Source organism: Onychostoma macrolepis, chromosome 11 (assembly GCF_012432095.1).
Source record: "Onychostoma macrolepis isolate SWU-2019 chromosome 11, ASM1243209v1, whole genome shotgun sequence".
Taxonomy (NCBI): domain Eukaryota; kingdom Metazoa; phylum Chordata; class Actinopteri; order Cypriniformes; family Cyprinidae; genus Onychostoma; species Onychostoma macrolepis.
Genome location: NC_081165.1, coordinates 7961815 through 7987191, shown reverse-complemented (window position 1 = coordinate 7987191; position 25377 = coordinate 7961815). Strand labels below are relative to the sequence as shown.

Below are 25377 nucleotides of genomic sequence, written 5' to 3'. Positions count from 1 at the left end.
GAGAACCAGTCGTCCAACCTCGAGGGCTCGGGACACGGTGGAGGTCTCCACTCGAGCCCTACCCTCTCAGCGGCCCGGGAAAGCATAGCCGTCATTTCCGGGTCTGATTCAGGCATTGCCACTGCCGGAGCAGCTGCGCAACTGAATCTTATTCCCCAGGAAGCTCTGGCTCACCCTCCGATGTAGCGATCGACATCCAGTCGTTGGAAGGAGCGCCAAGGATACTGCTGGTACGCTCCGCCAGCATGTTCCATTGGCAGCTCACTGGTTTCGGAGCGCAAGAGGAGCGATGGTCCCTGGAGGGTTGGTTCCCTGGAGGGTTTGCCACCACTGTAATCCTCAGACCACCCGTGCCACCGCCTGAAGTAGTCCTCGCCTGTCTGCAGCCAGAACGAGAACTAGATCGTGGCAGAGGCAACAGGGCTCCGCCCCTTTGTCGAAGTAACGGAGCCTGGCCCGCAACTCCGAGATGATCACCTTCCCAATGAGAAGATGACTCATCCACGAACGCCACCTCAGCGTGCTTACTGCCCAGGCACGTGAGGCAGCGATCGTGGCCATCACCTGGCGCCAGGTAACGACCGCATCCAGAAACGCACGGGTGACATGTTGTCTGTAGCAAGACCCAACTCGTCTTTACAAAGACGTAACGTCAAGTTTGCCAGATGCAACGTCGTCTTTAAAAAGACGCACCCGTGAATGCTCTTTTAGGGAAAAAGCTCTTTTAGCGTGCTGAAGCACACAGGGGAGATGGTCGCCTGCAACACAAACAGGGGGTAGTGCAACCTGATGTGTGCAATCCACTCGACACAGGAAGAACCACCGCCGCTGTAACGCCGTACCGCCAGCACGAGAGTCTTCCAAAGAGCGTGCTCAACTCGTTGAATTCACTCGTCAGCAGAAGTCAGGAGCAGAACGATGTAACCGCTCGGCTCTGAAGTGAAAAGCTGAGTATGCGCTGCACCTGCTGCCTACTGATACTCACGCTGTGATCAGCGGCAGCTGGATGCAATAATCGCATGCCAATGTGCATTGGCTCGTTTAGACTCGAAGTGGATTGGTCTCTCTAAGCGAGATCCCAATTCGTCGGTCACCCAACGTGACTCGGAGTGACCGACTGAAAGGGAACACATATTCACTTAAAAGTTTTCCCTCAATAAACTCCTAATTTGCTGCTTATTAATACTTAATAAGGTACTTAGAATTAAGGGATCTAAAATATGGTCATGCAAAATAAGGCATTAACATGTGCTTTGTAAGTACTAATAAACAGCCAGTATGCTAGTAGTATGCATATACGCAGCTAGCTAATAGTGAGAATTTGTCCTTAAAATAAAATGTTACCCCAATTATATTCAAACATTATCTTTAAAGGGATAGTTCACCCAAAATTTAAATATGCTGTTAATTTACTCAACCTCAGGCCATCCAAGATGTGACTTTTTTTCTTGAGTTGAAGAGTAAAGAAGATTTTTAGCTGAAACCTTGGTCCTTGGTGATTCATAAAATGCAATTCATACCAGACAATTAATACCAGTGTCTTATGACGATATATTAAGGTCTTATGAAGTGAAACGATCTGTCTGTGCAAGAAAATCAACATTATTATTTACAACATATTATCTGTAATCCAGAGCCTCAGGTAAACGGTTCGGAGTGATGTCTGGTTCATGAGCGAATCATTCATTTCAACCGGTTCTTTTTACTGAACTAGTTGAATCAGTTCACTAAATCGGACTGAACGAAACAGTTCACGGCTCGAGCAGCACAGATTGACAAGTTACTCAATCAAAACTCACTTTCGGATGCCTGACAGTCACTCAGACTAAAAATTAGCCAAAATACAGGCATAAATGATCAACGGTGCCCAGGAGGCCTAGTTTTGCAAATACTGTAAACGCCTGACAATTATGGCAATACTTTATGATTGTAGGCTATTTATGCCAGTGCGTGATGATAAATGAGCGTGTTTTGTTTTCATTTACAAATGAAACTATGTGAATGATTCATTCCTCAACGAAACACTAGGCAGTAGGCTATAATATTAATAATTATTAATTTGCAGAAAAAAAGAAAAGAAATATATGTTAAATTCAACCTCCACTGTGATGTGATTCTCTCTCTCTCTCTCTCTCACACACACACACACACACACACGACACACTACTCTATACTGTGCAAAACTCTGCATTTGAACAGTCAATAGCAAATACTTAAACTAATAGCAAAACATACTTACAGTCGCTGATTCAGAAGTGCCAGATTGTCATAGCAAAGTCGTAATTGACCTTTTTTTTTATAGAAATAGCGTTTGTGCACAGCCAGCCTTGTACTCTCTTAAGTTCACGAAACTGACGTCCATAAAATGCGTTGCACAAATTCAAACATTTGGGTTGTGCTGTTCTGTTGTAAACAAATCTTAACAATGATTCCTAATTGCATCTACTTTCGGAAGGCCAAATAAAGTACTTTTGCTTTTGCACAGAAACACACAGTGTCTCCCTGACATGGCTGCATAAACACTAGTACTGCGGTTACTGAAACCATGCCTTCTTTCTTTGCGTGAACATTTGGGCGGAATTACGCAAATATTTCCACATCGTGACGTAGACATGTGGGGGCGTGTTTTAATGAAGCGTTTTAGCCCGGTCTGGATCAGCCTTCTCTTTTAGATAGAATAAATTCTTTTGTTGGAGACTTTGAGCTTTGTAACTCTGCAGATCGTATACATACACAAACAGCTACATACCACACTAAAGAAAAGGAAAACAAGAAATCGCATCATATGACCCCTTTAAAGGTGCTGTATGTAAGTTTTTGACTCTACTAAAGCATAAAAATACCATAATATATTTGCAGATATTTAAGAAACATGCTAAGTTAACATACTTGTTTATCTGAAAAACAATGCTACAGTCAGTTATGCTACTTTGAAAATGTGCGTTCCGGAACGGAATGTCTGTCTTTGTTTTGGTCTGTGTAACCCGCCCACTGCCAGTTTACCCAGCTGTATTTCGGCACTCCGGGTTGCCAGTTGGTGGAAAACACAGCGTATTTGATTTCATTCATCATCATGTAATAAACAGATTTCCCTGTTTGCCTGAGGCTCTGTGAATAATGTTCAGTTTGTTGTACAGACCGATCGTTACGCTTCATAAGACCTCAATATAGCATCAGGAGCCACGGGTATTAATTTTGTGTTCCTTGATATGCTTTTTTATTCTCAAAAACAGGCAGCTGCTGACTTGCATTTTATGAATCAACAAGAACCACGGGTTCAGCTAAAAATCTTCCTTACTCTTCTACTGAAAAAACAAATTCATCTACATCTTGGGTGGCCTGAGGGTGAGCAAATTAACAGCAAATTTTCATTTTTGGGGGGTGAACTGTTACTATTAATACAATTTCAAGGAAGTCAAGAATCACCCTTTTAAAAAAGGAGCAGTAAGAGTTTTCTTCCCATGTCAAACAAAACCACTTCTTTTTTCCAGTGGACAAAAATCATCTCAAAGAGATGAAAAAGGGTGTTTTGACATTTAATTGGCCCCAAACCACTTTATGTTAATCAGAAAAAATGAAATAGCTGGAAAATTGTGTCCTTCAACAGGCCAACCAGCCTCACAGCAAGATGTTTCGCCATTCATTCAGCTTTCATTGCAGATGTTTAACAAACCTCCCCATTACACCCCATATATCCAGCTCTCACACTCAAACACATGGAGATGTTTACGAGAAAATCAGTTTGTCGGTTTCCCAAAACATTATTTCAATAAAATCCTCACCACAACAAATTGGCCCCTGAAGAGCCGAGCGATGTGAGCTGGAGGAGGAAATATACATAATGAATCGGTGAATGGAGCTGCTGCCGGAGGTGATCACACTATTACACATGCCTAGTGTCCGTCATTTTAAAAACTAGACAACTTTGAAGGTTTATAAATATTCAAAAAAGACACACCAAGCAAAATCTGCTCAATATGTTCTAGTTTAGGTAGAAATACAATGCTTTAAAAGTAGAATTCACAACTAAAGTTAATGCATGTTATTATTGACAACCCTGTTAATTTAAAGTGTTACCAATGTTTAACCATCACTAAATAGATTAAAGTACTGAAGAAGGACATTTGGTGAATATAGTTATAGTTGAGAAAGAGTGACGCTTCCTTCATTCCTGAAAATGTGACAACATGTTAAAACATAATCTATGTGCAATACTTCTATTATATTTAACCACAATGTGAATAAAATGAGTGGCAGGTCAATAATTCATAATGTCAGCCTGTACACACAATCGTCTACATCCAGACTGCAACATCAACAAGGAAATGGAGATGAACCACATTCCTTCACTAAGAGGTCACGGCCCCTTTCATGACCCGAGGCCGACCTGCTGGTCAAGGATTGAAAGAGACACCCTGTGGGAACGGCAGCGTTTTCTTCTGTCAGGGGTCCTGCTTTAGGCCACGCACCTGCACAAAGATGGAGACACGGGTTTCGGAGGAGGGTGTTACCAGCAGTGTGCGGGGTCACTGAGGTCAGGGGTCACGACCACATAATGAAGTCTGACACGTATTAGGAAAACAGTGTAACACACACTGAAAACCAACTAATCAAACATCCACTCCCCAAAAAACAGTAAAAACTAGAGGTTTTTACTTACTGAAGATAAAGCAGCAGAAACCAATCTTAATTGAAAGGATGAGAGAGGATGAAAATGCTTATGAAAAACTAAATTGTTGACAAGAAATACCCTCCTGATATGATATTTGGTACATTATTAATAAAGTGGTTTTACGTTTTTTAAAATGTATGGTGTCTTGTGTCTTTACTCTGTTTTTGAATGCATTTGAATCTTTTTCATCTTTTTCCCTTCATTTTCATCATTCTTTTAGTAATAATTATCTTAAATAAATTTTTTAATTAAATTGCTTTTTTTTTTTGATAACCTCTGGAATCTTGAGTGTTTATATATATATATATATATATATATATATATATATATATTCTGGAATTAGTAAAATTTAACATGCTCACCCTGTACAGATCAGTTCTCCCTTATCTGAAAGCAAACCACTTTTATTGGGAGAGATACAGTTGTATCTTAGAAAGTAAATTCCATCCTTCTGTTCTCCAGGAGCATAACTTTCAGATGCAGTTTGTGTTGAGACAATGTGATGTTTAAATGTATTTTTTAGTTTAGCACAGTGTGAGTTGGTTGATAGAAGAGTTGATAGAAAACTGGCCAGGAATTTGATGTCGTCAGTTGGATGATGTTCAGGCACGTTTCTATTGTGTTACAACAGACTTGTTTCACCAACAGAGACATTCTGTCAAAAAGAACAATAGATCATAAATCTCTGACATCACAAACAGAACAACCACAAACAAAGAGCCAGCCGATCTTTTAATTGATTTTCGTCTATTCAAACTCACAAAATCACACCACACTAACTCGAAAAAAACACACATCAGTAATCCTTGATTATGTTTTATAGCTACAGGCAAATTAGACGTTTTGAGAAGTGTGTTTCTAACCAAAACAAATTTTTTCAAACTGAAATTTAAAGGAATAGTTCACTAAAAATTGACTAGAGTGGCCGCAGTCAGCTTCAGTGGCCATATCAGAGCCACACTGCACCGCAGACGTGTGCAGTGTAAATTGTCTAAGCATTAATGGCAGGGAAAGCCCCTTATACCTGAGAGTGGCAACGTACACTGTAAAAAGTGGTAAGTTGACTTAACTTAAAAAAATTGAGGAAACCCGTTGCCTTAAAATTATTAAGTAAAAAACGTATCACTTTTTACAGTGTATGATGTGTTTCTTGGAGGTTATAGTACAGTGAAATGCACTAACATATTTATAGGGTGCTTGATCTGTGCATATTTCTCCCCTGATTCAGAAAAGAAAGCAATATTATCGATAGTGGACTCGTATTTTAGCTGGAAGTAACAGTTTGAAGTTAGAAACGTCTAAATGATGGATTTTTTTTTTCTTACAAACTTGCAGCTTCTCACTTCACAAGACATTAATTGATGGACTGGAGTCATGTGGATTACTTGTGGATTATTGTGATGTTTTTATTAGCTGTTTGGACTCTCATTGTAATGGCACCCATTCACTGCAGAGGATCCATTTGAGTAAATTTTCTTTTTATATTTCTTCAACAAATTTCTTCCTAACATCTCCTTTTGGGTGTTATGCAGAAAGTCATATCGATTTGAAACAACATGAAAGCAGGTAAGCAATGATAGTTTTCATTTTTGGATGAACTAATTCTTTAAACATTTGCAACCTCTGCAGGAAAAGAATTCATATGGAATGTTCTTAGTTCAGTAAGTTATAAATCTATTATCCTCAAACACACACAGATGTGCAGATATGCACACATAACACACACACACACACACACACACACACACACATAAATGTGATATATGTTTTACAGCCCGTAGCATCCACTGCTTGAGAAAATCTGTTCAACTTCTGGTTAGTGGCTCTGCCACATGTTCAGATCACTGTGAATATAATGCACACAAACCACCTGTCAGAACCACCACATCTATGCAAAAACTACATTATTTAACGTCTATCCATGTTTTCAAATATGCTGAAACTTATACTGAAGAATGAATAGCAACAGGAAAAACAATCTAACACATGTATTTTTGACCACCAGCAATCGTTCAGACCCTTTATGTGTCAAACTGTGCGACTCTGAGAGATTTGTGTGTTTGCATTCCAGCCGTGCATTGTGTGACTTCCTCTCATGAAGTCAATGTGTTTCTGTGTAGACGGGGGTCAGTACCGTAGCTTGGCACTGCTGTTGAATCATACGGGTCAGATAGAGCCAAAGAAAACCGTCCAGATAGCATCACTAGGGTCACCAAGAGCACAGCCGTCCAGCACATAAACACCCTCATCAGGGAAGCCAAAGGCAAGAATCGTCTGGCTCAAAATTATATTATGCATCTTATCTGAAACAGCAGGACAGTTTTCCATTGTTTAATGCTTTTATAAACAATTGGACAATGATTCAGCAATAAACATCTCTGCAGTCTGGATTTATTTTTTATTCTTACTCTGGAAACTTCTGAAGAAAATGTCTTCATATTTTACATTTTGTGCATTTAATTTTCATTCTGCAAGTGTTACCCAAAGGATTTCTATTTCAAATAAATGCTTTCTATTCATCAGTTTAATTCTGACTGATGATAATCAGAAATGTTCCTTGATCATTAAATCAGCATATTACTCAGAAAATCAGCAAATTACATTTTAATATATATTCAAATAGAAAACAGTAAGAGGCGTAAAGAGGTGTCTAGCTGGATGTAAAGGATCTTTCATGATTTTTAAGCCTTTTTTCTGCAAACGTGAGACATAAATCTCATCAATGGTGGGAAGATCATAACCAATAATTTTCGAAGCAACCCGAGTTATATAATTAATCTGACTTCTCTGCTGAACTGTGGAGCTACCAAACCACACTATAAGTGAAAAAGTCAGCACGCTTTCAATGACAGCTCTATAAAAATTGAACATACCAACTTTAGATATGCCAAACTTTTTAAGCTGTCTTAAAAAAAAAAAGCCTTTGATGAGATTTTTTGATAATGCCTCTTAGGTTGTCATCCCACTTTAACGTTACAGAGATGGTAGTCCCGAGAAACTTAAAACATTGAACATTTTCAATGTCCTGACCATTAATAATCAATGGCAAAACAGCATTTGTCCTCCGTCTGAAATCAAACACCATTTCCTTTGTTTTTAGGACATTCAACTTCAAATTGTGAGTGCAACTCCAATCAAACAGTATAGAAACCTCCCTTCTATAATCCAATTCGTTATCATTTGTTATTAAACCAATCAATGTAGTATCATCAGCAAACTTAAAGATTTGCACTGAATTACAATGTGAAACACAATCATTAGTGTATACAGAGTACAGTAATGGTGACAATACACATCCTTGTGGGGCCCCCATACTTATTGTCTTGAGACTTGAAAGTGTATTATTAATTTTAACTACTTGGGTTCTGTTCAGCAAAAAATCCAAAATCCAGAAAGCAAGGGAGTGTTGAATCCCCAATTGCTTTAACTTATCAAAAAGTTTAACTGGAATAATTGTATTAAATGCCGATTTATAGTCCACAAAAAGGACTCTAACATAAGTATTGGGGGCTTCAAGATGTTGCAGAATTGAGTGGAGACAGAGCCACAGTATCAACAACCGACCTATTAGCCTTATAGGCGAATTGGTGAGAATCCAGACAGATTTTAGAAATTAGATACCTAAGCACCAATCGCTCAAAGATTTTCATAGCAACTGAAGTTCCAGGGCCACTGGTCTGTAATCATCTAAGCAATTAATATCCGACTTTTTCGGCACTGGAATTATAACAGCTGCTTTAAAACATGCTGGGACTCTGCATACTCTTAATGACCAGTTGAATATTTCAGTGAATACGGGGGCAAGAATGAATGCACACCACTTCAATGTTGCAGATGATATGGAGTCAGGGCCTGCTGCCTTCCTACTGTTCTGCCTCTGCAGCAGATTCCTGACTTCATATTCCTCTATTTCTAAAAGAAGGACTCATAGTACAGGGCCAGGAGGGCAGCATTATCATTTGTGCATATTATATCATTTCATTATTATATAAAATATATTAAAGCAAAAGAGCCACGTTTTTATAATTTAATAATTTCCTTTTAAGGCATAGCAACTAATAATCCAATCACTTAGCAAAGCCCCCCCCTTCCAAAAATAAATAAATAAAAATTAAAAATTAAGAAATCATTTATGTCTGGAACTGATCAGTTTAAGTACAGTACTTAAGGCAAGGAATTGCTCAAATCACTAACCCTGAGAATGGGCAAGTCTGCCTCGCCTTCATAGTGTTCTGTATCTGTGCAATAACCATATCCTGATTCAGCAATAAAGAGCTCTACCATCCTGATTTATTTCTTATACGGACAAACTGATAAACAAACAAAAAGCTAAGCAGATGAAAATGTGCCTCATCCATCATAATTGATACTGTACAATTATGATGGAATATTGTGTTGTAGCTACCGTGCACTGGAGATACACACTGCCCCCTGCTGCCTACATAGTGCACTTAAAACACGCCTGCAGACAAAAGGGTCACAGAGTAAGACATATGAAAAACTGCAGCCACACATAATCCATAACAACCGCCACTTCATAACCAACCACATCTGTTCATATTCACCAATGCATTTCTATAAGATCTAATCTTCATCTTAAGATGAATTGCTTTAAACAAAGAAAGTCAAAATTGTATAAACGCTTCATGTAACTGATTCTTTCAGTCCGAAAGCACAATTTAAAACCATGCAAAGAATTTCTAATACTTTGTCACATGAATTATGGGATGATATTCAGCTGTGCTGTTCCTCCAAAGATAACCAGTTGCACGCTCCCTGTGCATGCATTGTTTTTGATTACGTTCCTTCTGATAACAACAACAAAACATGTTCATGACATTCAAAAATCAAAGCATAACTTTCTATTCTAAACTAATAACAGATCCTCCAGCGCTGACCGCAGCGATTATTCAAAGCAGAGAGCAAATAAACTCACATAAAACCCAACTCCTTTTCTGAATCTATATCACAGACTTTTACAGCTAATCATTTGTGTTTATGCTCAAACATCTGCAGCTGCTCTGCCACGACTTTTAAATCGATGCATATGGGTGTGTAAATGAATCTATAGCTGATAGTGTCAGGTGATTTGTGGTACATGCACACAGACTGATATCACAAGGCCAGAAACAAACACTACACAAGTATGCAAATGTGAATGTGCAAATTGTACATAATTCATACTGTGTATTTTTGCATTATGGCTAGCTACCAGCCTGACTAATGCAGCATTCAGTTTAATTACACAGACATGGCCACATGTGCTGTGTGTACAGCCAGATGCACTCTTGATAAGTCAAACTTGTATAAAAGATATTTCTGTTCTTAATGTGACCACATTGCTACACACACGTGCGTCTGACATCAGATAGGCAACCATGTATGTAAAACCACCAATCATCTACTTCATGATGCTTTTTCAACAATTCTGGGGTGAAATGAAATGTAAAGAAAGGAACCATAAAAAAAACTAAGTACACAAATAAAAATGAATAAAAAACAAACAAAAAAATGTAAATAATTCATACATAAAAAATGATAAATAAATAACAAAAAGAATAAATAAAAATAAGAATAAATAAAACAATAAATGAATGAAAATAATGCATAAATAAATAAAATAAAGCAATGAAATTAGAAAAAAGGTAATGAAAGTATAAATAAATAAAAAAGAAAGATATAAAGAAAAATAATTAAAACAAAAACACATAAATAAAAATACATACATAAATATTATGTATATTATATAGAAAGAATAAAGAAAAAATAAAGAAAAAATGAATGAATGAATGAATGAATGCACAGCAAAATAATAATTTTGTTCTTTTGTTCCGACCGACTGACAAAACCCAGAAATCTCATGAGTCTCCTCAGAAGAAATCTCAGCAGTGTCTCATATTTGCCACGATACCAAAGTCTGCCTTTCTCAAACATTTCTCATCAAATTCTTCCAGAATGATCTGAGCTGCTCTCCACATTAATTTTACAGCTCTAAACTCTTACTGTATGTAAACAATCATCTCAGTTGTGTCTATTTGTTTTTCTCCTAAGGAATTTTCAGAGAAACATCTCAATCAAAGATTCCAGTACATATCTAATTCCAATTTTAAATATTTACCATCATGCCCTTGACAAAAGAAACTTGGCAGAGCATCTCCAACGTCTGTGCATACAAAGAATGATAGATTATACAAATACCATCTCAGAGCCATTATTCTATAAACTCATCACAAAATCAAAACCTTTCCAGAGAATCTCTCACAACGCAGTTCAGCTAGACAAAAACCATTCAAATTCCTCACATATCTGTCTTTCAGAACAGCTGTGTTTTGTTTTTACACAGTTCTTCTTCCCAAGGCGTGTGTTGACAAGACAAAGAATCAGCACTGTCGCTCAAGAGTAACTCCAGAGAGCTGACGGGGAGTTTTGCTGAAAACCACAATATAAATATATAATACATAATACTATACACTGTATATTATAAATTACACATATGTGACACTGAAGAGGGAGTAGTAATGCTGAATATTTGCATCAAATGAATAAACTATATTTTAAAACAGTTCCAAATAGCAAACAGTTTTTTTCCCCAAACTGAAATAATATTTCACAATATTACTGTTTTTTACTGTATTTTTTTATCAACTAAATACAGTCTTGGTGAACAGAAGATACCTGTTTTTTATTATTTATATACATACATTAATTAATTAAAATTTAGTTACTAATACAGTTGGTATACCTCAAGGTTCAATACTGGGTCCTCTGTTATTCAGTTTGTATATTAATGACCTACGTGATGTTTGTGCTTCTACTGTAAACTGGCAGATGTATGCTGATGATGCAGTTATACACTTGGATGCTAAAAGTAAAACGCAAGCTGCAGAAGAATTATTGGCAGCAATGGTTAATATTACTAACTGGTTAGAAAATTCATGTTTACATCTTAATATTAGTAAAACTGTATTCATGTTTTGTTTTTTTCAAAGTCTGTTACAACAGGTAGAAAATTATCAGTAGTCCATTAGTATAAATATTTAGGTATAATACTTGAATATTTCACAATTTACACTCAAAAACAAGTTCATTAAATTTAATCTGGTAATTTTTAGACATATTAGGAATAATTTAACCACTGAGTCTACAAAGCTATACATTAATGCTATGATCTTTTCACATATGAACTACTGCCTCACCAGTTGGAAACAGACAGGTGGGACAACTTTACAACCAGCAGAAAGACTCTATACGCAGACTTTGAAAGCATTGGATAAAAGGTCTAATTTATTTCATCACTGTAAAATCATAACTGAGCAGCACATACCTGGAATACTACACTTTTTGAATTAAGAAATATTACATATGTTGCTTCTTTTTCTGTATCAATAAAAGGGTGGTTATTGAATAATCAAACATGTCTTCGTTTGAAGTAGTGTTTTTTTCCCCCCGTTTTTTTCTTATGTTTTTTAGACTTATGGACTTTGGTTTTTACCATCAACCTGCCAGGGACTGCAGATGAAAATTAGCCTGTATGGCTAAATCTAGCACATTTAGATGATGGACATGATGGAGTGCTCATGTTAATTAATGTGCATCGTCCCTTCTAAAATGTTCAGACCCCTGAAACCATTCACTTTTAAACCAAAAAACCAAAACGAAACCAAAACCCTTTATGGAGTCTCAAATGCTTTCTGAGCACATGGAAATGCTCCTTGTTGCTTGGCCAAGGAGTCTTTGATTATGACACTCAGAATTTGTGTTCAGTTCTGTTAATGATGCTTTGACATTTTTCAAACTTAATAAGACGACCTCCTGGCCCCCTGTCAGCCCACTGGATCTGGCTCTGTGCATTGGTGTGTGTGTGTGTGTGAAATGCGTGGTCAAATCAGCACTGCACATACACACGTGTGTGAGAGAATGAGTTTGAGTGAATTTCCCTGCAGTCTCGTCTCAGATGGATGCTGTCGTTTACGTGAGACGGACGAGACTCCAGCCGTACGTATCTCAGCGTGTTTGGGAACTGAATTACTACAAAAGACAAGAAAGCTGAGCAGATTTATTCTTAGGGCTGTTTGAAAAGACTAGCTCAACCAGACACCAATCTATTTCCTTCTCTGGGTCTCTAATGGTCACGGGCTTGTCTCAGAAATACTTTGACATCCAGACAAAAGATTTGTTTTCATTTGCTCTCATTCTCGTCTGGTTTACAAAGCTCCTGGTGTTAACAAGAGACAAAATATGTTTGGCAAACCCTGTGGGGCTGATCTTTAACCTGCGCTCTGTATCTGAGCTTTACCTGTTTGGGCCTGACGCACGCTTTGACCCCAGACATGGGAATGTTGTGCTGGAGCCTGCAGGGATCTGAGGACTCCGAAAGGAATGTCCAAATTACTACCTAATTTCTGCACGAGTATGCGGTGCACATGGATCATGTGAGTTAACTGTGACTGCAGAATGTGGAAAGTGACCCACTGTTCAATTCTGACTGGCTAGTAAATAATTAAATTAAATTAATTACATGCATGTACAATAAATAATTATAAACACATATACAGTATGTGTGTGTAATTTACTATGTAATAGTTATTCATAATAATTTCTAATTTGCATATTTAGATATTTATTATAATTTATAAGAAGAATAAGTAAAGAATAATTAGTAAATTAAATAATATGTTTATATCTATGAATTAAAATACACTTAAACATTGATTTATAAATTCAATAATTTATCTAATTTAAAAATGATATCTATGTAACTGATTAGTATACTTAATTGACTAGTATTACTTATACTTATTTATTATATTTTATAAAACAATAAATATATTTTTGATAAATGGCAGTAAATAAGAATGATATTTAAATAATTAGTAAATTAGATTATCTATTTACTTACATGAATGAATACTTTTATACATTGATTTATAAATGATTAATTATTGTAATATATATATATATATATATATATATATGTGTGTGTGTGTTTGTGTGTGTATATATATATATATATATATATATAATTTATAATAAATATTTCTTAAATATATTTAGAAATTATAAGCAAACAATAATTACACACATACATATAAATTATATATAAGTTATATAGATAATTGTATATAATTAAAAATAAAAAGCAATAAATAAATTTCCAGTCAGTCAAATATGCACAGTATGTATACGCGTGTGTGTGTGTGCGCACACGTATGTGTGTAATTACAGTTTACTTACCTCCTAATTAATATCAATTAACTAAAAAAATAACAATTTATAAATAAAAAGTATAAATAAATAACACACATTAAATCTAATTTTATATATATTTGATAAATATTCATAAAAAAATACTCAATGGGTTTGACTTTGCTCAGGAAGGTAAAGCAGGTGCAGATCAATGTCATCGCATGAAGAAGTGCTGCTGACTCACTTTGATCACATCTCAACCTGTCAGAGCTCCTCCAGGGCACAGTAGTCATCAGCACCCACTCAAACACTCACAAAGCATCACGTCATGTCTCACACTGAATCACATATTAACTATTTTTCAAAATCAGACACTGTATGCAGGGCCAATTCATAAACTATACTAAAATGTTTACTAAAAGTAAACATGAAATCAAAATGGACTCTTTTTACTTTGTCTAATTATAATGATTCATCAGTGCACCTTATTTCACACACACATAAAAAAATGTTCTCTAGGCTACGTTAACCAAAATCCATCACTCTTTTTATTATTTTAGCATTTAAGTAAAGCCCCATCCTACTTTTCCCCCTTTGAATAACCCATCTCACTTTATCAACATCAAATCGAATGTCACATTACAGAGGTAAAATGGGTTGTGAATGCCATTTTTTGTTTAAATTCAGAAGCTAGACTTAAAAAGAGAAAACTAAAGCATTGAAATGGTTTGCGTGTCATGCAGTCACAGAATGAAGACGCTCTCTGTCTGTCAGCTGGACTCGGCGATCACACCCTAATTGTATTTCGCAAACAGCTGTCAGCTTCAAGTCTGAATGCACATGACGTCCAGACCCAGAGTGGCCATGATGGGCCTTTCATCAGGTCAAACACAACAGGAATTGCAGCTCAATTAGGAAAGATTAAGGCATCAGTCTCTAGCATGAGAAACACGATTATGAAAACTCATTCTGACTGGAGGTTTTCAGCAGCAGGAAACTATAAAGACCCGGGCTATATATTCTCTCCTAGCCTATAAAGGGCAAAATAAGGAAACTAAACAGGAAGGATACAGACAGGAAGCAGGGATTGTGGGTTTATCCAGAGGCAGGTTTACTGTGGCAGTAATGAGAGAGTTACACTGGTCTCTCTCTTCGTTTCCTGACTTGATTTGATGCTTTTTCGTTGAATGACCAGAACTGTATATTTGGGTTTCTTATCACAAAGAAAACACCAGCAGAAACAAGAAAAGACAAAGTGTGCGATGAAATGATGGAGGACAAATTAATGAACCAAAAAACAGACTGAAGCTATAAAAGCTATAAAAACATATGTAAGAATATAAATTGTATTTCCCTGAATCTGATTGGCAGTAGTAGTTCTGCACACAAAAGGTTTTTTAATACACTTTGAGCCCTATTTTAATGATCTAAGCACATGGTCTAAAGCGCACGCCGCAGGTGCACTTAGGTTGTGTCCGAATCCACTTTTGCTAGTTTAACAACGGGAAAAACAGTCGGCGCGCCCGGCGCATAGTCTAAAAGGGTTGTCCCTATTCTCTTAATGACTAATGGGTGTGTTTTGGGAATAACGTGCAATAAACCAATCAGAGTCGAGGAGATCACGTGACCCTTCGACGGCAGCGCACGCACAGTTCTTCGCTCTGCTCACTCTGTCAAATATACTACAATCCTGATAGTAAATTTCGAACCACTCTCTCTCTATTCCATCATGAATAGCAATAACAATCGGAAAAGAGTGATTGAGCAATCGCCAATAAAGAAAAAATTAAAAGATTCCACCATCACCAAAGAGGATGTCAATGGTGCCATTGCTAATGGTATCAAGCTAGCACAAAGTACTTTGGATTCGGTTGTGGCCTCGACAGTAAGAGATGCAATAGACTCTGTATTTACCCCGACATTGCGTGACCTACATGTGAACATAGAAGCGACCAACAATTCTGTAAAAGAGCTAAAAGCAGAAGTTGAAAAGCTAGACATTGCGGCAAAAAAGACACGGGACCGGGTCAATTCCATTCAAGCAGCTGCACGTGAGGATAGGAGGACAGTCACGAACCTGAGAAAGCAGCTAGAACAACTTACCGATAAAGTGACGAACATGGAAGATAGGAGCAGGAGAAATAACGTACGACTGGTGGGGTTGCCGGAGGGGTTGGAGGGCTCCGATGCAGCCGGCTTCCTCAGAGCTAATCTTTCCAAGTGGATTCCTGCACTGAAAGGCCGCGATATTGAGATTGAGCGGGCTCATTGCGTCTATGATGGAAGAAAAAGTAATTCCAAGTGGCCGCATACTCTTATCTTTCGTGTGCTGAGATGGCAGGACAGATCCGCGATCCCGAGGGGAGCCACGTCTGCCAGGAGAAGGAACTTCAACCCAGTCCTTAGGAGGATGACAGCACGGGGTCTGCAGCCGTTTCTCATCTATCCAGCGATAATTAAACTATGGCACAACGGTGAGCAGATGATGTTTGACTCTTCTCAGAAAGCGGAGGATTTTATCAGCTCACTGCCACAGAAGAAGGCATCTTAACTGCCCTGGAGAGTAGAATAACAAGGTGGACCTGGACACTTAAGTTTCTGCTGTGATCTTTTATCCTGCAAACTTGTCTAGTGACAGGTAGACCTTGAAATTTTTTCTTAGAACTATTGGAGAGAAGGTTTGATTACTAGTTCTTGACACTGAGGGCTTTTTGGGGACATGTTTTGCGTTGGGGTGGTCACGTATCCAAACATTTCTCTGTTTTTTTTTTTAGGCAGACCTATATTCTCGGTAATGTGCGGTCTGTTTTGGTTCTTGTTCAAAGTTGTTTGTCATTACCTTTTTTTGTGCTACTTTTATTTTATACAACAGACATTAATATCTTTATTTATTTAATTTGATTTTTAAAAGGATTCCGCACTCGGGCGGTTTGACATATAGAGTTACTTTAAGGAGATCTCATCCTGTGCGGGATTGGAATGCACCATCTTCTGGTCGACCATTTGTTTCCTTTGTGTGTGATGGAATTGTTGATCGCATTACAATGCCTTTTTTCTGTGGAATCTGTTTGGAATCGGGAATTATCTGACCTTAATTTATCTGTCGACTTGGGAGAGTGTGTGGTCTAACCTCAGTTTAACCTCTAAAAGCTTGGCTCATCGTCAAAATTCAAAATGAAACTATAACCAAATTACAACTGCTATTTCTGTAATACTGCGTTAGCATGTACTTTTCATATGTTTGGGGAGTGTCCTATTCTGTTAATAATCTATGGATACATGTAAACTTTGTTTTATCCGCGTTATTACAAACTGATTATATGAAGAGTTTGGTTCCAAAACGCGATATATGCCATTTAAAAAAAATAATTGAGTTAACACCAAAATCAGTATTGTATCTGGTCGGTATTGAAAAGTCAATTTTTAATTTTACGCAAAATGCGATATCCGTTGTGTTATTCTGTCATGTTTTCTCCCTTTTTTTCCAAACCACGACAAATGCCAGTCTATAAATCCGCTCAGCCAATCACAGCGCACCATTCCACGCACTGTAGACAGTAATGGCGGCACTTTGAATACACCCAGCATCCGAGTTTTCCTCATCTACTTTGTACTTTGTGATCAACAAACAAACAAAAAGGGCTGTACGATAAATCGCATGTGATTGTCATGCGCATCTTGTCAGTAAAGCCGGTTTTGTGATAGCAAATCTCCATCAGATGGAGCGGCATTTAATACACACAGCCGTAGATCACTGAGAACCTGCAATATCGCGTTCATTATCGCAGATGTATCGCATTTGATTATGAACGCAATATTGCGTAGCTTGTCAGTGTAAGTGTTTTTATTAACACCATTAATGTTTTTTGTTAATACAGCATATAGTGATTGATACATTTTTTTCTGCAACAACAACAAAAATTAATAAATAAAAATAATTTTAAGTATTATTTTTCACATTTTATAGTAGTTACAACATTTATATAGAATTAGCTCTTTTGTATTGCAGTAGAATCCTGCAAAAAAATGGTAAAATATCAAACTGTTTTAAGACACTATTTTAAACTGTGTGTGTGTATGTGTGTGTGTGTGTGAGAGAGAGAGAGAGAGAGAGAGAAGGGATGCTTAAAGGGATAGTTGACCCAATTTTTGTTTATAATTCAAAATTAAAAGGTTACGTCGGGTTCAAGAAATCATAATTGCAATTTTCATTGTTGCATAAACTGTTAGTTTAAAGAAGAGAAAGAATAAAAAAAAGGAAGGATGGAGACATGTGACAGACTGTGAGAAACTGCAGCAGAGGAACCCGTGGTGCATGTCGTATCAGGGCGTCCCATTCATGCTCACCCTCTATTGTCCTGCTGTGGCCGTTTCACCCATGGAGAATTTCCCGGGTCATGGAACACTGCACACTAACCAGACTTTTTAATAACTGATTAATTCCTTGCAACACACAAGGTGGCCGATGCAACAGGAATGTCAGCGAGTCAGTCCGTTTAAAGGAGGATTTTCCATTGGAATGATGCACTCTGACATCATTACATTATACGTGCTGAACAGGACTCAGGGAAGCATTCAAACGTTCCCAGATCTCAGGAAAAGGCAGCTCAAACAGATGTGCAAAAGAGAACAATGACTGGAAAAACTGGAAAAAGGGATAAAACAGGGTGACTGCGAGAGCCAGATGAATGAGTCTGATGAACTGTCAAGATGATGATGACGAACATCAAAACGTAAAACAGATTTACTCTAAAATGATATCGGGTAATGATTTTCAGATCACTGTTTTTTTTTTTAACTATCATATAGCACAATGCAACAAGCATGCCTAAAAACTACACTATGAAAAAAAAAAAAATCAGCCTTGGAAATTAAATAATTGTATGGCATGAAAACACATCCTGGTCATTTCAACAAAATATGTTAAGGCCGGAATAAACTACACAACTTAAAATATGAATAGATTTGAAAACACTGGACATCATAAACTTACCATCTTTGCAACAGTCAAACAGGAAACACTGTCCGTCATACACTAAACGACTGAGGATCACACACTACCAGACTTTAAAGTTGTTTTGATCACAACAAACCCACAGAGAAGCGTTCAATCAGAGTCTGACACCGTTTGTTTCTGTTTCTGTTTATTTCACTTTTAAAGCACACATTGATACAACCTGTTTGTTGCCCAAGGTGCTGTACAAACAAAGTAAAACAAATAAAACCAAGAAAATATACAGAAAATAAATACAAAATAAACACTAAATATTCAATGACACCCCTCATTACCCAGTAGAATCAAAAGCCTGAGATAATAAATGAGTTTTTAACCGAGTTTTAAATGTAAATATAGTTGGAGCTGCTCTAACATACAGGGGTAATGAATTCCACAGTCTAGGTGCAATTACTGAAAAGGCCCGATCACCCCTAAGTTTTAATCTAGACCTAGGAATATTTAGAAGCAGCTGATCAGAGGACCTAAGGGATCTAGTAGGCGTGTGTCGTTTCAGAAGGTCTGCAAGGTAAGGAGGTGCCAAACCATTTAATGATTTAAAAACAAACAATAAAAGCTTAAATTCTATTTGGAAACGTACTGGCAGCCAATGAAGGGAAAATAGAACTGGTGTAATATGGTCTCGTTTTCGAGTACCGGTCAGCATCCTGGCTGCTGCATTTTGGACTGCCTGCAAACGCAACAACGCTTTCTGGGTAACTCCTATATAAAGGGAATTACAATATTTAAGCCTTGAAAAAATAAAAGCATGGATGACTTTCTCGAGGTCTTTAAAAAACACCGTGCCTGCACTGGAAGGGACAACTGTCCCTTACATCAAAGTGAACATTAAAAATCATTTGAACTTTGTGTCAGTACGTCATAAATAGAACAAGGCAGCAGTTTACTGTCAGGGATTTGTCGTGTCGCGCCGCATCCAGTGTAGACAGCATCACTGATTTTAATGAGTTCTACAGTATTTTGTTGCATCAAGTCGCACCGAGTCTGTGACCATCATACACTACACGATTTTCTATGAAATCTGCAGACTGGCTCTGACTTTTGGCAAATAGCGTCAACTTCTCCAGACAGTAAATCAGAACTTTTTATAATTTATTTATTACATTATTTTCATGACAATTAAGCATTTATTTCACTGCATCAAAAAAATTAAAAAATAAACAATTTTTGTATTTTTAAAAAAATTGATTTTAGTATTTACAAAATTGATAAAGAATTAGATTTGCATTATATATATTATTTGCATTAGATTTTGCATTATAGTAAACAGAATTCATAAAAAGATTGTAAAATGTTACTTAAAAACTGTATGTGTGTGTGTGTGTGTGTACCTGTATTTCTATTCAGGTGGGGACTTAAAACTGAATACACACAGACTCATGGGGACTCATGTCAAGGTGGGGACCTAAATTGAGGTCCCCAGGGGTAAACAAGCTAATAAATCACACAGAATTAAGTTTTTTGAAAATCTAAAAATGCAGAAAGTTTCCTGTAAGGGCTAGGTTTAGGTGTAGGGTTGGTGTAGGGCAATAGAATATACGGTCTGTACAGTAGAAAAACCATTACGCCTATGGAGAGTCCCCACAAGCATAGCAAACCAGACATGTGTGTGTGTGTGTGTGTGTGTTCATTCATTCATTCATTTCCATTTTCATTTTAAGTACTTTTAGTAATTTTTGATGTGTGCATTACTAGTTGTTGTTTTTTATATGTTCATTCAGGTTTTTTTAATTGATTTGTATTTCAGTTTTAATAACATTAAAATTAGAATGTTGTTATACTAAATTAAAATGAGTAATGCAGCTGATATAAATTTTTTTTAATATTTTATTTCAAGTTAGCAAATATGTTCTTTTTTTTTTTCTTTTTTTTTTCTTTTATGGTTTTAAAATTAGTTTCAGTTTTAGGTAACCATAATAACTATGGATGACATTTAACTTGAGATGTGGACAAGTTTTGACTCTTGCTGCTGATTTGAAAGGTAAAGCTTCCTGCATTAAGTGTCTGTTGATTGCCTTCCATTTTTAACCTGACATGTGCATGCTGTTTTTCTGGGCCTGTATTCACAAAACATTTTATCTTACCACTAAGAGTTCTCCTAAATAGCAGTAAAGGTTTTTAGCTAAGAGTTTTCTTAAAACCTATTCACAAAGCTGCTGAGACAAACTTTTACTAAGGAATAGAGAGAAGTCTTAAGCTAAGAGTAAGGGTGGGGTTTACCTCATTGCAATGGATGATGCCAGCATGCTTACTAACTATGCACACAGTGATTGGCTGATAGTCTCTGTCAGAGATTTATTCATTTAAATATTGCAGAGCACAATGTTATGTTGCCATATTCAAATAAAGGTTTAAAAATAATTAAAAAAAAAAGTTAATTGCTACATTCAAATAAAGATTTTAAAATGCAGGCTAAGTGTCACTAATTAAACAATATAATATATATGTATATGTTCAGGTAATTGTCAGCCTGTATGCTTCTCGTAAAAAGAAACTAGTGAATATGCATATAAAAAGCCATTTAATTAACAGAGTAGAATAATCATGGCTGATAGTAAGACATGCAAACATAAAAGAAAACCAAACTGGACAGCTGTTCAGCTGTTACGTCTTGCCCAACTGGTTAATGAAAAGGATATAATCAAAGGAAAATTTGGAGTTGGGATAACCTCCAAAGCCTAAAAGGTGATACCTTTTTAAAAGCTCGTTATCGTCAAATGTTTCTAAAATGTTTATATTCCAAGGCAGATTGCCGGCAACAGCCATTTTAGGATAGTTTGTGGCTTGGTATTAGTGACTTAGGATTCCTCTTCACTACTCCTAACATTTCACAGATTTAGGAGCTAGTTTTAGCGCTAAAACGCTTTGTGAAATACTCTTAGAGCAAACATTTAGGAGTCCTAAATTTAGGACAAGCCCCGTTTTTAAGATTTTCTTCTAAATCGGCAAGTTAGGAGCTACTTTTAGCCTTAAGATGTTTTGTGAATACAGGCCCTGATGTTTACTGTATTTCTCTGTCTTTTTTATCAGTTTCCAAATCCAGTCACTTGAAATGTGTCCGTTTTGGACTCACTGCCATGAAATGTGAAATATGTGAAGACGAAAAAAAAAAAAAAAAAAGTTATGGGACTATATTCAAGCCATTCATTCCTGAACTTTCTACCATCCATTACTGATGATGAAATCACTGGTTGATATGGCCCAATCTCAATAAAGTTTACACACATTTTCAGTCTGTGAATTAGATCTCGCTCTGAAGGCACACTGTCTGTGAAGGCTTTGCCAGGCCCAGTTCAAGAATCAACGCTAAAAAAACATGTAAATAGTAACTTTTGATGCTCTCCAGAGAGACAAATACACACTGGAAAGTTTGCCAGATCTTCAGCTGAGAATACTTTCCTCTCATGATAATAACCCTGGGTATGTTTTAAAAGAAAATGCTATTTCAGTCTTTGTACATCAAAATTGCATGTTTAATTCAATGTGTTACTTGCTAGTAACTGTTTATACACATTTTTTTTTTCAGAGTTTATGCTGCTAACTATATTAGATTGATCTTTCACAGACCCATTGGCTGAATTACTCAAAAATCACGATGAAATGCACTCAGATGGAGCATGTGCAATGTCAAACACATGTTTTACAGCTACAAGAGTGTTGTAAAACATAGACACGTGACCATGGATAAGCTGCAGCTCACTTATCTTAAAGCCGTGTGGATGAATTACTACTACAACTACAGAGTTTCCCAGCCCTGGTAACCAGGATCAGGTCAAGGTGAGTTTTAGCAGTTATCATTTTCTGTAAACTACAACACAACAAAAATCGGAAAACAAAAACATTTAAAATGCATTTGAACCATATATTTGTTTAACTCTATGTGGGAAAGAACATCAAAAAATAAAAGAAGTATAAACAGAAGTTGTGCATAAACTTATTGTCTTCATTCAGTTTTGCCTTCATGTTTTACATTGTGTAAACCAAAAGGAGCCAAAGGACATTTTTGGCTGAAGAAAAGCTCTGTAAGCACAAAGGTGTCCTCCAGCTAATGGCCCATTAAATGAACTAAAGCTCAGCACACAGGATGGGGAAAAAAATAACATAAAAAAAATTAGCTGAGCAATTCTGAGCAATATAGCTGGGCTACAGATATAATTTATGTCCACTTTAATAGCCTTAAGACAGGCTGATAAACGAAGCATACAAAGCAATGGCTGCGTAGTAATGAACCATAAAGGTTAACAGCATGTTGTCAGTGGAGTCAGGTCAGAGAGGCCAACTCGGTCATTCCTACACAGACAAGCAGATTTTCAGTAAGTGGTACTGGAGAGGACCAAACCGAAACCCAAAAATAAAAAAATGCTGAAAATTTACTCAGGTCATCCAAGATGTAGATGAGTTTGTTTCTTCATGGGAACAGATTTGGAGAAATGTAGCATTACATCACTTGCTCACCAATGGATCCTCTGCAATGAATGGGTGCTGTCAGAATGAGAGTCCAAACAGCTGATAAAAACGTCACAATAATAACAAAATAATAATTTACAAGTATAATCCACACCACACCACTCCATTCCATCAATTAATGTCTTGTTAAGAGAAAATCTGTGAAACAAATCCATCAAGGCATTTTTAAATTTATACGAGTCCTCTATCCATAATATTGCTTTCTTCAGTGAAAAAGTCATCTCGTCTGAATCGGGAGAGACATATGCACAAATGTCTCAGTAAATTCTATTATTCTAAATATAAATATGCAGCTTTTCTCTTCACAAGACATTAACTGATGGACTGGAGTCGTGTGGATTATTGTGATGTTTTTATCAGCTGTTAAATTCTGATGGCACCCATTCACTACAGAGGATCCATTGGTGAACAAGTGATGTAATGCTACATTTCTCCAGATCTGTTCTCCAAATGCCTGTGGGTAAAGTATTAGCAAATTTTCATTTTTAGATGAACTATTCCTTTAACTACACATTTCAAATGTGCTTGCAGCTTTCTCTCAAAAAAATGCCTTCTTAGTCATTGGAAGTCCCGCTGATTTTTGTAATTTGGTTCCTTTTGAATGATATTTTAGTCTTTATTATTATATTTTCTGTTTCTGTTCATTTTAATTTTAGCTTTAGTTTATTTTAATTCTGTGTGTTTGTCATCTTTATTCATTTTTAGGGTTTTTCAAAATGTCTATAAAGGTTTTTTTTTTTTTTTAAATTTCAGTTTTAGTTTAAGTTATACATTACACATTTGATTACATCAAATAAAACTAAATAAAAATCACAAATGATGCTGAATAAACTAAGTTTATACATAACCTTACTTTTAGTTAACTAACCTTTCCATGAATAAAATGCATTAAATAAAACATGATTCTTTCGCGTTTTTAGTATCATGACACAATACATGCCAGCTTTATCATTTGTAAACTTTTGTCTCTGTAAATCCAACACCTGTTTGCAGTTATTACCTCAGATAACCGAATGGCTCCACACATTTTCTTGCACAACTGATATACAACAAAAGTGTATATCAACTCTCTTCTCAAATGGTTTAGCGCCGTTTCCACAAACAAGCTGTTGTCACGTTCCGAGAAAATACTTGGGAATATTTATCATTCCAGCATATTTCCTTGTCTGTTCTGTGTGCTAAACACTTGATAAACATGTTTCCACTGAGTCCCTGGAGTTTCCTTGTCTAATCCGGTCTCCATAAGCAAGTAGCTTGTTTCTACCTACAACAGCCAAAGTTTGGATTCCATCAGAAAACGTAAGCCAAATAGAAGATGGAGCTTAGAAAACCCTTCAAGTTCAAGTATACCAACGTTAATCTACTCTCCTGTCTGGTTTGTTTGTTGGACAAAAATGTCAGATTTGGTGTTATGATTGGTCAGATCACCTGTCAATCAAACTTCCAGCGAAGATTCAATTGACCAAAAAAAAAGAAAAAAGAAAGAAACAACAAACACTAATCTAATCCGCTCTTTCAGCGGATTCAACATCCAGACACTTGTTGTGAAATAAACATATAATATCTATAAACACAGTTTTATTTAGGGATCCCAAATATTTAAATCACAAAATTGCTATTACTTTTCCAAAAATATTTTTTTTGAAAAATATTGTATAATAATTGCACAAAGATATCAATTTCTAGCCATTGAAATATCTTAGAGATAGTAACAAGAAAATTATTCCCTTTTGAATTTGGAACACTTTGGTCACACTTTATATTAGGTGGCCTTAACTACTATGTAGTTACATCAAAAAATAAGTACAATGTACTTAATGTGGTCATATTGTATTGGAAAACACTATTGCTGCTATTGAGGTGGGATACGGGTAAGGTTAGGGACAGGTTTGGTGATATGGGTAGGTTTAAGGGTGGGTTAAGGTGTAAGGGATGGGTCAACAGTGTAAATATAAATGTAAGTATAGAAATTAATTACAGATGTAACTACATATAGGTATTTTTAAAAATATAAGTACAATGTCATATAGGTATTTTT

The 25377-nt window shown here is 36.4% G+C and overlaps 1 protein-coding gene across 7 annotated transcripts in view; it reads right to left on the bottom strand.

Moving 5' to 3' along the window:
* The window catches only part of megf6b (multiple EGF-like-domains 6b), a 100658-nt gene that overhangs the window by 47781 nt on the left and 27500 nt on the right, over positions 1–25377 (bottom strand). Inside the window, exons 1-2 of one of the 7 annotated variants that reach the window (XM_058791604.1) lie at positions 4290–4332; positions 3783–3820 (exon numbers count right to left, since the gene is read on the bottom strand). The exons of the other annotated variants lie outside the window; for them this stretch is intronic. Coding sequence (XP_058647587.1) covers positions 3783–3820; positions 4290–4315 — 64 coding nt within the window. The 5' untranslated portion in view covers positions 4316–4332. Of the gene's footprint in view, positions 1–3782; positions 3821–4289; positions 4333–25377 lie in introns of those variants that run through there. 7 annotated transcript variants of the gene reach the window in all.